Source organism: Larimichthys crocea, chromosome XV, assembly GCF_000972845.2.
Source record: "Larimichthys crocea isolate SSNF chromosome XV, L_crocea_2.0, whole genome shotgun sequence".
Lineage (NCBI taxonomy): Eukaryota > Metazoa > Chordata > Actinopteri > Sciaenidae > Larimichthys > Larimichthys crocea.
Window position 1 is genome coordinate 5,228,228 of NC_040025.1, and position 15,913 is coordinate 5,244,140.

Below are 15,913 nucleotides of genomic sequence, written 5' to 3' on the forward strand. Positions count from 1 at the left end.
TTGTTTGTTTATCTATTTTATTTTTATTACTTATTTGTCTTTCAACTCAATTCTTGACTCCCAGCAGTTCCCTATAACACTCCAGGAATAATACTCAGGAATCATGATTTGTAGGTGTGGCTAGTGGTAGGGGAGGGATGTTTATGTTTGTGTTGATGTTGGATCACTCTGAAAAACATACAATGTATGAACATGTATATGTGAAGTGATACATGTAAAATGCAATAAAAATATCTGGGAGAGAAAAAAAAAAAGTTTGAACACACATCCTCCTGAATCTGTGTTTGTCTCTACTTACACAGAGCACCATCATGTATGATGGATGAAATACTGCAGATGAGTTTGGAGCACATCTCAGCCAGGGCGGGCATCGGTGTCATCATGAAGGAATCCAGGCACATGTAGCGGGTCATCTCATCCCGCCGCTGCTCTGCCTCAGGCTCGTTACCATGGAAACCAGGAAGCTCAGTGTATTTCGGGATCAGAACCAGCTATCGTGGATGAAGACAGAGGTTTATAAAGGAAAGGATTATATTGTAGTTATAGACATAGATGTCAGGGGTTATGAATCAGGGAGGCAATGCTTATCTTTCCTGCTGTTGAGGTGTCACAGAGAAACAAGCCAGTGATTTGTCAGGGTCTTTTTTCAACGAATGTGATTTATATTGTCAAGAAATGATAGTAACTACAGAGGAGCACAGTACTACAAAATGTTTCATGTTTAATGTATTTAAAGGGATGTTTTAACTTGTTTCAAAGCTAACCCCAAGGCTAGATAAATTCAGCATTTGGATTTTTCTACCAATAGGGGAACCGTCATGGCGTGAAGCCGTAAGCAATGTCTAGACTTTGAGGTTGATAATGAGGTCGGTGGGCTGACGGTCTTAACTCACTGAGTCGACGAGAATGAAGGCAGTAAGATGTCTGTGTGACACCCCGTGGCGCTGGAACCTGATTGCAACCACATAGCGATTACTGGGCTCAAAACAGAAAGGCCTGGGCATCTGGATGTATCTGGAAAAACAAAATCAAAAACACTTACACAGATATATGCATGCAATTATTTCATACATATACAGTAGTGGCACAGTATACAGTATATACATGCATATATTTTTCTGGCTCTATTTCTTTTGCAAATAAAAACTGAATGAAAAAGGAAAAAGCACCAATACAAGAAGAAATGGAAAACGTTTCACAGACACAAGAAAAAAATATAAAAAGTTCTACAAACAAACAAGAAAATATGGAAAAAGTTCCACCAACCCAAGAAACATACAGAAAAAAAGGGAAAAAAGTTCCACAAGCAAACAAACAAATTAGTTATGACTGATTCCCAGCCTGTTTTTTTTTTTTTAAACTTTCTTTTTATTGATTTTTTCCCAATAATAAAAAGTGGAAACAAATTAAGTATACACATAAACAGGCACAGTAGGCGGGTCATCCATAGCAAGACACAATGTCTAAATAAGGGCTGGCGGAAATCAGGTTGAATGAATCAGTTATAAGGCTAAGGCATCCACAGTTCTCTCAGTGTCTCTTACCAGCGGGAAGATACAGTAGCAGTAATAAAAAAAAAACAATGGAGTAAAATAAAAATAAAGTTACAGATTTTTCCCACACAGAGTATGCAATTACCTCTCATCACGTAGTCCCTCCATTTTTTCCAGTATTGGCACCTTTCAGTATTATATCTCAGAGAAAATGTCAACCTTTCCATAGAATAGATTTCTTCAACTATTCCTGTCCAGCTGAAACTGTTGGACACTCCTTATTCAGCCATTTTCCGGGTTATTGCTTGTTTGGCTACTAGCCAAAATATTTGTAATAGATATCTGTCTTGTTATTTATATAGTTGGATATTTCCCAAATATATTAACACCCGAAACTGACATCTGGCTGCAAGTGATTATTGAATTGATTGCGGCTATAATGTTTTTCCCAGTAAAGATAATTATGGGACATTCCCAGAAATGTGAAATGGCCAGCTGACATATACCACACCCTCTCCAACATCGTCCCTGAGCTGGGTTGTTGGTCTGTAAACTTTTAATTCTGGGAGTTTAAATAAAATCTTAAGGTGTTTTTCCAAGTGAATTCCCTCCACAGGTCTGAACTAGACGTGTAGACATTGTCTTACAAATATTTAGCCAATCATCTTCAGGTATCTGAATGTAGCTTCTTTTTCCCACCTTGATTTATAATACATGTGGAGAAACCCCTGTTTCATCTGCAAAGCAAAAATCCTGGAGATAAGTTTTCTACTCAATTTCCTTTAGTAGGCTTTGGTAAATATCTCTATCAGGTTCATTTCTTCGTCTCCAGTGTTTTGATGTTTTTATCAAAATGGTTCTCAGTTGAAAATATGAAGAGATCCTGTTTTTCCAAATTGTGTTTTTTCCTGAGATAATCAAAAGAAACCAAGACATTATTAGTAGAAACTGTACAGTAAGAGGTAATACCTAAATTTGTCCATATGTAAATCTGCTGTCGCAGCTTGGCCGGCGTGAAGTCTGTATCGAATGCTATCCAACGTATAGTCGTGAATTTCTTTCGAATTTAGGGTCGTTGAGAATTTGTACCATAGGTTTAAAGGGTTATAATCAAATGGTTAGTGTATCTGTCGATAGTTACTTTTTTCAGGAGAGTTTGTCTCCCAGCAGAGATGGGAGACGTTCACATATAAATTTTGTTCTATCGCTCTTCCATTTTGCATCACTTTCCGATCACACCAACCAACCAGGAAGCGCAACTGTGCCGCTCGTATATCCTCCAAAACAGGGTGAGCCTACCACCTTGTTTTTTTGTAACTGCAGCGTCTGAAGTCAATCCGTGGTCTTGTTTTGCCCAAATAAAAGTGATATCATCCTATTCCATCATTAAATTGCTTGGGTGGTATCTTAATGGCCAGTGACTGGAAGAGGTACAGGAGGCGGGGCCAGCAGGTTAATCTTACACAATGTCTATCCGGTTGTACATGTTTGTCGGTAAATAAGGACCAGCGGTCTAAATCTGTCCTTTATATCAGGTTATAGAGGTATGATGGTGGTCATAAAAGGAGTTAAGAATGGCTTAGTATTTTGGTATTTGTACTCCAAGGTATTTCATAATATTATTTGTCAGTTTAAATTTCATGTTGTATAACTGTTTCATGTGGGTTCAGATTATAGTTAGAGTTTGGGTTTTATGTAAATTTAGCTTATAGCCGGAATATGAACCAAATTTTTCAAGTAGATGTAACAATTTGGGGAGACTTACTTTGGGGTTGCTAAGGGTCAAAGAATATCGTCAGCATAAAGACAAATTTTATATTGTGTATTTCCAATCGTACCACAGTTATGTTCTTATCCTCTCTTATGCCTGAGCCAGTGGCTCAAAAAAAAGAGCAAAAAGTGTAGGGCTAAGGGGGCACCCCTGACGACAACCTCTCTCAAGAAGTATTGTATTAGACAAGGACCCGTTAATTTTTAATTCTGGCTGTGGGAGAGCAGTATAGGGATTCAAACATCCATTACCTGATCATTGAAGCCGAAAGTTTAAGAACCAAATACAAATATTTCCACCGAACAGAATCAAAAGCCTTTCACATCAAGGCTAATGGCTATAGATTCCCCTGTCGCGATTTCTCATCTGATTAATGAGGTGGAGAGCGCTCGCACGTTGTCCTTGGGTTTGCCTGTGCTTACAAAGCCAGTCTATCTGGGTCTATCAGATCTGGGACAATGTCCTCCATCCTTTTTGCTAATATGGATGCAAATAATCTATGATCTATGTTTAACACTGATATGGGTCTATACGAGCTAACATTGCGTTTTGCCTTTCCTGGTTTGGGATCACTGAAATTAGGCTTGTCTCCAGGAAAGGGGTGTCTCCGCCCGCCCTTAAGACATATAAAGCATTTTTTGAGTACTGGTACAAGGGTTTTTCGAATATTCTATACCATGCCGCTGGTAGCCATCAGCTCCGGGCATTTTACCTGTGTTTTCAATCTCGATATGGCTCTATTAATTTCTTCATCCGTAATGTCTTGGGTCATTATTTTATTTGCTCCGTTCCCACCGATGGTAAATCTAAAGATGATAAAAAGTCTGATACAGTTACTAATTCAGCTGCGGGGGTTGTGAGTATAAGTTATTATAAAAAGATTCAAATATGTTTGATATCTCCCAGTTCGGGACTCATTGTATCGGTCGGTGGGTCTTTAATTTTGTGAATAGATCTCTCTGCCCAGTTGTTTTGCGTATCCTCCACGCAAGCAATTTTTTAGATTTAGGGCCACTTCGTAGAATGATTGTGTTGATAAATTTAAGTCTTTTTTCCATTTGAATTTCATATATGTTATTGAGAGCTTGTTTTGTGTCACTAATTTGGTTTTGGACATCATCTTTCAGGATAACTCATAGTGCTGATTTTCCAGGAGTTTTAATTTGCAGTCAGATCTTGATTTTTTCTCTTTTCTTTCTTCTTACGTGGCTGACCACATTAGTAGTTGGCCTCTGACAACAGACTGGCCGCATCCCATATGTAGACTGGGAGACACCATCTCGTTATCATTGAATAACATATATCTTCAATCTTTCTCAAAATATTTTTGACATTGAGGGTCATTTAAGAGACTGGTATTTAGTCTCCACAGGGTCTCTTTAGGTCTGTTATCTAAATGCAGTGTCTCCCAGCCTGTTTTTGACAAGAACTTTTTATGATTATATGATTTTTGTCTATTTTGTTTCATTGTTGCATATATTTAATGTATCTGAGCATTATTTTAAAAAAGCACACAATATGAGAGACATAGTCCATGTACAAATGGGCATGTGTTGACATTTGGTCAGTTCCTACTTCCATGCCTGGCTGATTATCTTTTTCTAAAGAACCATTGTTCACCAGGGGCAACTCGATCCACCCTACCTGGTTTAGCGCCTGTGTTTTGGGCTCTCTGTGCTAATTGGTTTTGGCTGATGGACCAACCTCAGAAGAGAACGGAAGCGTGAGGCAGCCAGACCCGGGCAGGGTGTGACTTCTTAGTTCCAGATGAGTTCAGACTCTTAAAGGCTGTTGAGCTGGTTGACTAAACTAAACAGTCTTAGTGGTAATCATTCTATGTTTTTTTTATCCTATTTCTGCTTCCTTGATTTTTCAGGGACAATTACCTCTTATTCTAGTCGGATCTGCAGTAATCTGTCTAATGTGCTGGCTTTGCATCAGTGCAATAACTGTCTTCTATCTATAGATCAATATGAGGTGAATATTGCACTGATCATTTAATATAATTCTTTAAATAATCTTCCTGTTTAAAAGTTTTTTACATTTTTACATTACAAACAGATCAGACTAAAAGGGGGGGGGGCATGAGAAATGTGACTCAGAGATGAAAACTGAAAATGTTGATTTCAAGTTGACAAGAGTGTCAACAAGTCTCCTTACCAGCTGTGGTTTTAGTTAAGAAAAAAAGCTGAGCTGAGCCCAAATAATATCTGAACTGCAAAATCAGTACAGCTGAGGCTGATGGGAATATCATTAGTTTCGTCATAAAGTATTGGACAGGTAGAAAATTTGACCTGATGATGGAACTAGATGAAAAGTTAAAGGATCATCAAAGTGATCACAGTTCATCCTGTGGGGAACATTAATGTCTATAGTGAACAGTTCAAACTCAAAAGCAGGAGTTAGTTCCAAAAAGGAGAGCATGTCAGTGGTTTGGCTACAAAAGATGAGATGTACAACAAACCACAGTAATATGGAATGACAGCAGGAAGACTGGAATTACAATGACAAATACAACTACCTACACTGGCTTAGCATAGCTCTGTCAAATTCAGCTGTTTACAAACTAAAGATCTTTTTTGTTTACTTTTGACTGAATATTATATGATTTAATATACACTATCTTGACATATAAAACTGTTGACTTAATAGAACTCATATTGTTCAGAATATAGTTAGCATAGAAATACACTGAAATATTGTGATGTTATTTTAGGGACATATTGAACACCGTTACATTGAAAAGTATCTCCCTAGGGCAAGGATGATGTTGACTGACAGGACAACTTCCTGTCATTCTCATCATGTCATTCCAGGCACGTTAAAATGTGTGCATAAGAGTCTTGTGTGCATGAAAATACTGAGCAAAACACGCCTCATGTTGAAAGAGTAAGGGACAGTACATTCTGTTTTTCAGTAGGGGACAGTCATGTATTATACAGGATGGAAATAAATGCTATCAATGAACATGGACCAGGTGAATGGAGTTGTATGTCAGTATACTGTATGTGCAACTCTGCCAGACTGCAGATCTGTACAGTCTTTTCACACATAATTCAAGTCCAACAAAGTTGCTGCCTTTGCTTCATATCGCTGTACCTGATCCTTACATAGGCTCTCTGGTATGTTCGCCCTCCTATCAGTAAATCAATAGTAAAAAATACTTCACGGTACAGTGCAATATGAACACAAACACAGGCTCTCGTACAAAGCAAAGCAAACAAGACGGGGCAGGTTTAAGTGACAACAATGAAATGACGAAATTTTCCCTCAGCTCAAAAACAACACAAACCACATCAACACCTGGAATACCTCTGAAAATACTTTAGTGACAGTATGTATATATTTTTATCATTGATTGATTGAGATAGGTTTTAGTACCTGTTACGGTGTGGCAGGGTGACTCTGTAGAGCTGTTCAGTTGGGAGGAGGTTTCCACAGCGGAGACTGGAGGGCAGCATTACAGATGTGATACTAACTAAAGCCTCCCAGTCCTCTGTGGACTACACACACACACACACACACACACACACACACACACACACACACACACACACACACACACACACACACACACACACACAGGGTTAGTACAAAAGACCTTTGAACTTGAAGTTCATAATCCACCTTCATAATCTTGTAGGTAACGGTCACACACCTCAGGTTCGTAGCGGATCATGATGTCATACTCCATGGCGTAGGGGATGTTGTCGATAGTGAACACCAGGCCAGCACCATCTTTGACACGGGCAAAACCAGGACCTGTCCACGACACCATGTGGCTGGGAGTGTGCTCTCTATGAACCGTCCTCACGTCCGGCTGAGAGAGACAGACAGATTACAAAAGAACCTGTTTAATCAATTTATTGGCTGCCTTGGTGCCTTGGCGTATCACAACATGTTCTTCCTCACTGGCAGTCATCAAAACTATTTCCAGAGTCAGGCTATTACAGTTGTGTGACTGACTTTTACTTTAAGAAATGATGTCACACCAACACGATTACAGTCATGGTCTCAGTTAGGATTCAGACTCTTTGGGTCTCTGGACAAACATCTCTACACTCACAGGTCTTTCTTCAGCTTGACTAATTCAACTTGACATTCAAACACTTCATTAAGCTAAGTAGCTTCAAACTGCCAAGTGGTGCATACAGCATGACCACAAATGTTGTACTGTATGCAGACATGTGGACTATTATTATTACTATTATTAGATGCAATTATCATCATGCTGAACCGAACTGTAACACTAAAAACTACAGATGACAAATCTATTCACTACTGCTTTCATTTCAGTTGCTGTTGCTATTAATGTCCTATAAACTGCCCTATAGTTCTGTTTATGTGCATCAGAACTGAAGCCCTCCAAGAGGTCCCAAGATAAATCTAAGAAGTTACCCACATGATAAATGGGACAAAGAAAGAACATCTTTATCTTTTGCTCTTTTCTTGTGGGATACTTGATTCTTTTGCCCCATAAGGCCTCTAAAAACCTTAAAATATGTAAAAACTAATGACACATAAACTGTGAGGGATCACTAATCCACATTGTGTTTGTCCAATAGTAGACAGTTCACTGCTGAACTTTTTTACAGTTGCTAAAACACAGAACTTCTTTCTCTGAACCAAATGTTCAGATTCAATCATTCACTCTTTTGGCAAAACTCTACAGTAAACACATTCTCACTCGCTGAAACACATTCTGCACTGTGATGCACTCGTGTTGTAAGATGGTACAACAGTACAACACAGCTGTGGACAAAATTGTCCAAACTCGCCTGTGATGATGTTATCAAGCCAACTGACTAGAACAGAATCTGAATGGGTGAGGGGTTCAGCATCTTCCAGCATACTCCCGTTTCCTCAAACCGATACAAGTGTTTTTCTTTGCATGGTGATAGAAAGTCTATGATGAAACTTCTACCCCAGGCAACAGGCTAGTCTGTGGTGACATACTGTGGGTGTGGACTCTTTTAAGGCTGAGTTCAGAACACCACAGGGTTTTTCCACTGTCGCCTGGCTACAGAGAGAATGGTGTCGATGAAGTCCTGACCTAGCACAAAGACGTGTTGCTGTCTTACAGTATGCAACATGTTCTCTACTAGGCTGTGAATAATGACTGCTCAGAAGTGTTACCGACTGGCTCTGTGTGTGATCCGAAGGCACTGTTTGATCGAATGGTTCTGATGTGTTTACAGTTTGGAGAAGAGGTGGAAAGGTTAAAAAAAAAACAGCAACTGTGACATCTTTGTGACGTCTTTGTCTAACTATAGCTAAAACCAGTCAATCGATTGAAGCAATGTCCTACTGTTTGTTGCAGCTGGCGGATGCGTCTCAATGCCGCCCGATGTTGCTGCGAATTGGTAATGCGACGGTGGCGCCGGTTCCTTCTCAGCTGGTTACTCAGGTGCTGGACACAGTCGGTCTCTGCCTGAGGACGAACTTTGCCCTGAGAGGAGAGGAGAGGAGAGGAGAGGAGAGGAGAGGAGAGGAGAGGAGAGGAGAGGAAAGTCATACATTGAACTTTTTACAGCAACTCTTCTTAAACCTACAGGGGCTCGTCCTGCAAAGCTTTGTGCTGTGAATTACCGGGGCTTGACAGAAAGAATCAAAGAATGTGAGTGTCTTTTTCTGTATGTGTGTCAGTAAGTGTGTGTGCCGCGCAGAAATGATTAAATGTGACAGGCTGCTATCTGTGCTACTGTCCGCTGGGTGTGGAGTTTGAATTTTGCACTGTATCCTGCATGTTCTGCACCTCTTTCTTTGTCCTTTGAGCGTGTACACTCTATTTCCATCCAGAGACAGTGAAACGAGCCATCTATAGACAATAGCCTCCTTTGTGAAAGATGCACCTCCTCTTGTCTTGCGCTGCTGCCTTTTTTCTCAAAACATCCTGAAGTCAATACTTGTCTTTTTTTTTTTTTTTTCCACATTCCTGTAGCTGTCTTGTTTGTACGGAGTGCCTGAGCTTGTCTGAGGGGTTGATTGGGGAAGTGGAGAGGGTAGGGGGTCCTTTTAGAGAGGAGAGGACCGAGGTGGGTAAAAGGAGACATACGCAGACAGTAAAGAATTTGAGAAAGCAGGTAGACAGAGATGGATAGAGAAGATATGTAAGGCAGAGAGGAGACTGATGGGTGGGTGAAAATGAATCATGACAGCAGTACAGGATGGACAGGGTGGGGTGAGGTGAGCGACACAGGCTCATATTATCTCTTACAGTGGTAGATATATTGGAGCGACAAGGGGAAAAGATGTGTTATAAGGTTGTTTATAGAGTTTACAACAAAATTAAAAATGAATGAGGCTAACTGAGCCTCATTATAATAATATTGTCAGTATATAAGTTGCTGCTAATATAATAATAATATAGCTTCCACACTTCACACAACTGTCAAGGCTTTATACAACTTTGTACACACATGCTGTCGAACTCCCCAACACCCTGATGTGTTCCCCTTTAAGTTCATTGTGTGATTTCTCTATTATGTATGTGTATTATGTATGTGTCTTGGCATTCTCGTGGGGCCTTCAGCCATCATCTGATGATTTAGCCCCTGGCGTCAATGGCCAATGTATCTGGACTTCCAGTGTAGCCAGAAGAGATCCAGAAAAACAGATAACTGATGCCCAGGTCAAGACTTTCTCTCTAATCTGATCAGCAACTTGATTAATGAGCTGTAATCCATGTACTTTGTGGAAAAAGGGAATGGTGACAGTGCATGCCACACTTGCTACAATTTCCTGTCCTCTTCTTCACTACAGTGACCAATAAAGACAAAAACAGTCCCCAGAGAGAGAGCAAATTAAAAAAAAATGTGCTGTGTGTTTGTCTTATGCAGGTGTGGTCTCAGTTTTTGTGGATTTGTATTTAAAGTATAAAGTATAAAGACATCAGCGTTTTAGCTGTTTTACTATCAAGGAAACTGAAAAGCAACAGTTGCAGTGGTAGTTGGAGGTACAGTACAGGGATCAGACATGGGGGATGATAACTGAACTTCTTTAAGCTTCATCACAGCTGCATTTAAATTTAGCATCCAAAACACAAAGACAACCTTGATGGAGTCAGAACAACAAATCTCCTCCTGTTACAGTCATAACATCATCCCACAAGTGATGTTTGATCTGAGGCTGCACATTGTGTGTATGATACACACGAGATAGACATAAGAAGATTAGACCTTCTGTGTATGGTATCTTGACACAGAGCTGTGTGACCTTGTAGTGACTTCCTGAGGAAAAAAAACACTGGATCATACAAACTAAAGTTTGATTAAACATACAGTCAACTTCAGAAAAAGGGTTTAAAGTGTAGTCACTGTGATGCTTTGAGTTGGATGAGAGGATTTATACCACTTTCATGTTTATTAATGAACTTGCTTGATCGGGGCTGATTTTGACACACATTTTTCTGGATCATATGAGCTAAAATAAACAAGTGCGAGTGGACAGTATTTCTGCAGTTCAGCAACTCAAACTGTCATAATCGTCAGCTGATCACGTCACATCACTTTCAGAGGTCACAAATGATCCCAGTGAACTTTCAAAAATAAGATATGCCCAGTTTAGTAGCTACGGCTGTTATTTCAATGTGTCTTTCACATATTTATTCTACTATTAGGTATGTTTAAATATCTGAGGTTTTTAGATGTGGTGGTAAATGATTCCATTGACTCTGACTCTGATCATGGTGGCTGATATTGCACCTTCTCCTCTGAACTAGTGACATGAAGTGTGTGAGTGAGTGTGATTGGATCTTGCTGTTGTGGCGTGTGGTGTGCTCACCGGCAGTGCAGAGTCACTGGGGGAGTGTCCAGTGGCATCTTCGGCCTCGTATTTGTAGTAATCCAGCGGGGCACAGAAATACCCAGGCTGAACCTCTGAACACTGTCGACCTATAAGATGCATCCTGCAGTCACACTGGCCGTTCCCCATCATGCACCTTGAAAAGCAGACAGGAGTGTAAATGCCACAACATAAAAGCATATGATTGAAGTTACAGACATATAGATGTGAAAAAAATGAGTACCTGTTGTTGTAGGCTCCACCGAAGTCACAGTCACATGGTCTGCAGCCCACCAGGTCATTACTGAGGCCCCAGTATTCAGGCTACATAAATGGAAACATACCTCAAAATCAGGATGCACAGTGACGTGTCTAGTATGTAGTTTTGTCTCTCTGCACTGTGTTTGCAGCTGTGTTGACCTCGTACAGACTGTGCAGTTATGATTTTGTCTAAACTTTTCCTTTATCAGTGCCAAAGAAAATTATTCACTGTCCTTGATGTGACAAAGTAAAACAGTCTAGGAACTTATTACAGACATGTCCTGAGTATTACAGAAACACAGTCCCTGCACTGAATAAAAATCTTACAGCTATTACAGAGCTGTCCTAACAGAAGAAAATAGGCTGGTATAAACCATGTATGTTCAAAATAACTGTGAGAGAAACTCTGTTAAAACTCTGTTGAAACTCAAAGATGATGCTTTTGATTTCCCGGACTGTTGCATGTATTTTGAAATCTTTATCCTGAGCTGATTTTGAATAAAACTTCAGAAAAGGGTGGTGTTTCCTCTCCTCCACCTCCACCAACACAATTAATATCTCACACGCTTACACTGAACACCTGTCTTTGTTGTTCATTATCACAAGCTAGTCAGTGACAAGTGACACAAGGTCGCCCTTGTCAAGGATACCGGCCATCTTTGTGTGAATACAAATACAGATCAAATCAATTACAATAAATACAGATACAGACATGACAAGACGAGTACTGATTGAAGAATATAGTTCACAGTTCTTTGTTAGGACTTCTTAAGTGGAGATAAGATAGACGTGTGAGTTTAGAGTTTTTATTCTGTCTTTGAAACGTAAGATAGGATGAGTGGTTTACGTTTTACTGTAAAGAGGCCTCAGGTTATATGAAAGCCACAATTACAACAGATTTTATAATTAAACTATTTCATTTTTTAATATAATTACAGCAGTTGTTACTAACCAGACACTCGTTGCAGTAGCGACCAGTGACGTGTCTTTTGCAGGAGCAGTCCCCACTGATCTGGTCACAAGGAGCGCCCATCATGATGATGCCACGAGGGTCACAGTTGCAGGCTGATGGACACACACACACACACACACACACACACACACACACACAAAGAATAAGATAGTGGCTGATGACACACACATACTTGACACATATGTACGTATGCTGACACACTCATACGTATGCTGACACACTCATACGTACGCTGACACACTCATACATATGCTACTGACACACTCATACGTACGCTGACACACTCATACGTACGCTGCTGACACACTCATACGTACGCTGACACACTCATACGTATGCTACTGACACACTCATACGTACGCTGACACACTCATACGTACGCTGACACCCCAGCGGGTCGTTCTGGCTCAGTCCGTAGTAACCTTCCTTGCAGTCGTCGCAGCGCATGCCTTTGACGTTGGCTTTGCAGCGACATTGTCCAGCAATCATCCTCATGTCCAGATCTGTGTGACTGTCGCACACTCCTCCCTCCATTGATCCGACCGGGTCACAGTCACAGGCTGGAGGTCAGAGGTCGGATGGAAAGCGTCAGTAAAGCGTAAAAAAATGTATATATATAATATAAATGGAACCTTAATTGCTCAACACTGGACATTTAGATGCCACAGCAAGAAACTTTTTACTCAAAGCAACAAATGACTCACCGACACACGCCTGAGGGTCTCTAATGTCCCTAACGGGGTCTGCGTAGTAGAAAGGTTTACACATCTCACAGTTACGTCCCATGGTGTTGTGCTGGCAGTCATCACACACTCCTCCGCTGGCATTGCCCGTGGCCAAATACACCGCCATGTCAAAGTGACATTGGCTTGAGTGGCCGTTACAGTTACACTCTGCAGAAACAAGCAAGAAATGGAACGAATGGACGATGAACGATGGAATGAAGGATGCACCTGTGTGCAACAATGGTCTGCCTCATTATATTTTTACAGTATCTCTTTCTCTTTCTCTAGCTGTCTCTCTCTCTAGTTTTGCCGCTAGTCGGTCTGTAACGGCAGCTGCTAGGTGCAACCACATACAGTGCCCTATATTTACAACTTGCAATTGTATTTGTTATAATTGTTTTACCGGTGTGTGTCTGTGTGTGTAGGTTGGTGATAAAGCCGTGCTTCTCCCGTAGTTCCACTGAACCCCGGTCTAGTCTGGTCAGTTTGCGAACCACTGCATTAATGCATGTAACTAACTGAGCTTCTTCCTCTGAGTTGTTCTGCTTCATCATCTCACGGGTTCTGATGGATCGTGGATACACCAAGATTGGGGATTGATCGAGCCTGCTGCTGTTGTCCTGCTTTGTTCTCCGCTCTCTCTTTCCCTCTCTCTCTCTCTGTTGTCATATCAGAATCTTGTGAGGCTGTGTATGTATGCGTTCCCACCTCTGCAGGTGTGTGGGTTCTCCACCTCTGCCGGTCTCCATGGCAGGTCATGGTGGAAATCTTTGCAGTGCTCACAGTTCAGGCCCTCTGTATTATGTTTGCACACACAGCGACCGTGGATCTGGCCAATCACAATGCAGCCAAATGATCAGAAAAACAGCTTGGTAAAAAACTTTCTATTATTTTTTAAACAGTTTTTTCTGAAGCTCCCAAATGTGATGATCTCACCATGCCGCTCTCCCGGGTGTTGACCCCCGGCACCGGGGCACACTCTGAGGCGTGTCCGTAACAGAAGCAGCTCCCTCTGACCACCAGCTCGTAGATGGCGTAGTAATATTTCTGAAGGACATCGAAGCGTCGGTCCAGTAGGTCGTCTCCAAGAGTGTTGAGCTTGGTGAAGTTGATGCGCAGGTTGGTGATGCGCAGAAGTTCTTTAAAAAAGAAATACTGATTTGTGTATTAACATACTTCATGACAAAACTGAAATTTGATTGGACGTACATATTAACCTCACGGTTAAAGAAAAAAGAATACAGCCTATTAGTCCTTTAAAAGCAGTATTGCTAGTCAGCAGTCTTTAGTTTTCTGAAAATAATATATAACTGCATTTGCAAGAAGCACACGATGCTGTTATTGTGTTAGTGCTCCGTATTCAGAGATAAAAGTCTTCGCTGACCTTGAATGTCCAAGCTGTAGGGGTCTTTCACATGAATAGCGGGGTCCAAAACTTTATAAATGACCTGGAATACAAAACAACATTTTCTGAAAGGAACAGAACTGGAAAGGCGGATATGAGCTGCAAGATAAAAGCTTTGTTTAGTAAACTGATGAACATGACATGACCTCACTTTCTTCACTTCTTCTGCTCTTTGCTTCAGAGGCGAGATGGTGACTTCACTGCTTCACTAAATAAGTGGCGTGGCGTGGAGTCCATCACTCTTTCTCACTCTCTTTTTGTTAACTAATGATAAACCAAATTACCCTCAGTTGGACTCAATTAAAACAAAAGCAACAATATTCACTAAAAAGTGTTTGAAAGTGTGTGTATATCATCTTCCTCTGTGCCTCGGAGCTCCATTGTTGTTATTAAAAACATCAGAGAGTCACACTGTGGCACAGTTCATTGCAATTAACACCGACACTCCCTCAAACTCTGTTCTGCTGGGGATACTGGAACTCCCTCGAGCCCCAAATCTGTGTCTGAAAATAGTCCCCATGAAATGAACTATTTCCTCCTGTTTGAGACATTTGCAAAGACCGACAGGTCAAAGCAGTTGTAGGAAGTTGTTTAGCATTTATAGTGACTTCACTGGCAGCTGATCTGAACTTCTGAGTTAATTAAAGTCTGCAAACTTCTGTTGTCATGTCCAACTATAAAGTCTTTCATGTTTTTCATGAAGTAGCTTTGTTTTCTGGTGCCACATACAGAACTAATGCATTGTTGGTTTTGTTCTTTTCATGGGATTTACTTGAAGTATTTCCAGCCTCGTATTTGAACTCTATAAAGACTTCCCAGTCTAACATGTCTCTGCAAATACTGCTCTCCGTACCTCTTTCACTTCTTACCTCTCCATTAGTGGAGGGCTCGATGTCGGAGTAGCGTTCCTCGCAGATGATGTCGTTGATGTGGTGCAGCCTGTTGGCAGGGATGCTGGGAAAGGTTTTGGTACAGTTTGAAGCAAAGTAGCGGTACGGGCGCCAAGTGCGGCCGAAATCAGCCGAACGCTCGATCATCATGGCTGCAGGTCGGAAAGTCTGAGGCGGAAAAGAGAAGAAGCCAACTCAGTCCTTTAGCCTCTATCTGCACATGCACCTAGTATTCTAGAGCATGACATCATATGGGGATTATAGTAAAGCTTGTATTGTATGTGTGAACATAATAGAGGTCAATCAATAAATCAATACCCGTGTTTGCGTTTCCACTGATTTATCTGGACTTTTGTTTCATGTTTGCTTTACTAACAGCAGTGTGACGGATTTAAGCCGGATGGAATGCAGCCATCGATTTACAGAGTGTACACAACAAACACACTCCGAGACAAGTATCCACCCTGACATGCTTAAGCACATACAGTATAGTCCACAGAACACACACACTCACACATGTGTGCGTACCTTGAACTTCAAGATGAGATGTGTGAAGTGGAATTCGGCCTCCAGGTTCAGTTGGATACTGACATTCTCCTCTCCTATGGAGGAA

The 15,913-nt window shown here is 41.0% G+C and overlaps 1 protein-coding gene across 2 annotated transcripts in view; it reads right to left on the reverse strand.

The window, feature by feature from the left end:
• The window catches only part of lamb2l (laminin, beta 2-like), a 53,056-nt gene that overhangs the window by 10,392 nt on the left and 26,751 nt on the right, over positions 1 to 15,913 (reverse strand). For both annotated transcript variants that reach the window (XM_019253238.2, XM_019253237.2), the window contains exons 5-19: positions 15,829 to 15,902; positions 15,280 to 15,468; positions 14,390 to 14,453; positions 13,942 to 14,144; positions 13,714 to 13,834; positions 12,985 to 13,173; positions 12,661 to 12,840; positions 12,260 to 12,372; positions 11,291 to 11,370; positions 11,047 to 11,203; positions 8,573 to 8,713; positions 6,923 to 7,084; positions 6,646 to 6,767; positions 894 to 1,014; positions 299 to 491 (exon numbers count right to left, since the gene is read on the reverse strand). In XM_019253238.2, the coding sequence (XP_019108783.2) occupies positions 299 to 491; positions 894 to 1,014; positions 6,646 to 6,767; positions 6,923 to 7,084; positions 8,573 to 8,713; positions 11,047 to 11,203; positions 11,291 to 11,370; positions 12,260 to 12,372; positions 12,661 to 12,840; positions 12,985 to 13,173; positions 13,714 to 13,834; positions 13,942 to 14,144; positions 14,390 to 14,453; positions 15,280 to 15,468; positions 15,829 to 15,902 (2,109 nt within the window). The remainder of the gene's footprint in view (positions 1 to 298; positions 492 to 893; positions 1,015 to 6,645; positions 6,768 to 6,922; positions 7,085 to 8,572; positions 8,714 to 11,046; positions 11,204 to 11,290; positions 11,371 to 12,259; positions 12,373 to 12,660; positions 12,841 to 12,984; positions 13,174 to 13,713; positions 13,835 to 13,941; positions 14,145 to 14,389; positions 14,454 to 15,279; positions 15,469 to 15,828; positions 15,903 to 15,913) is intronic.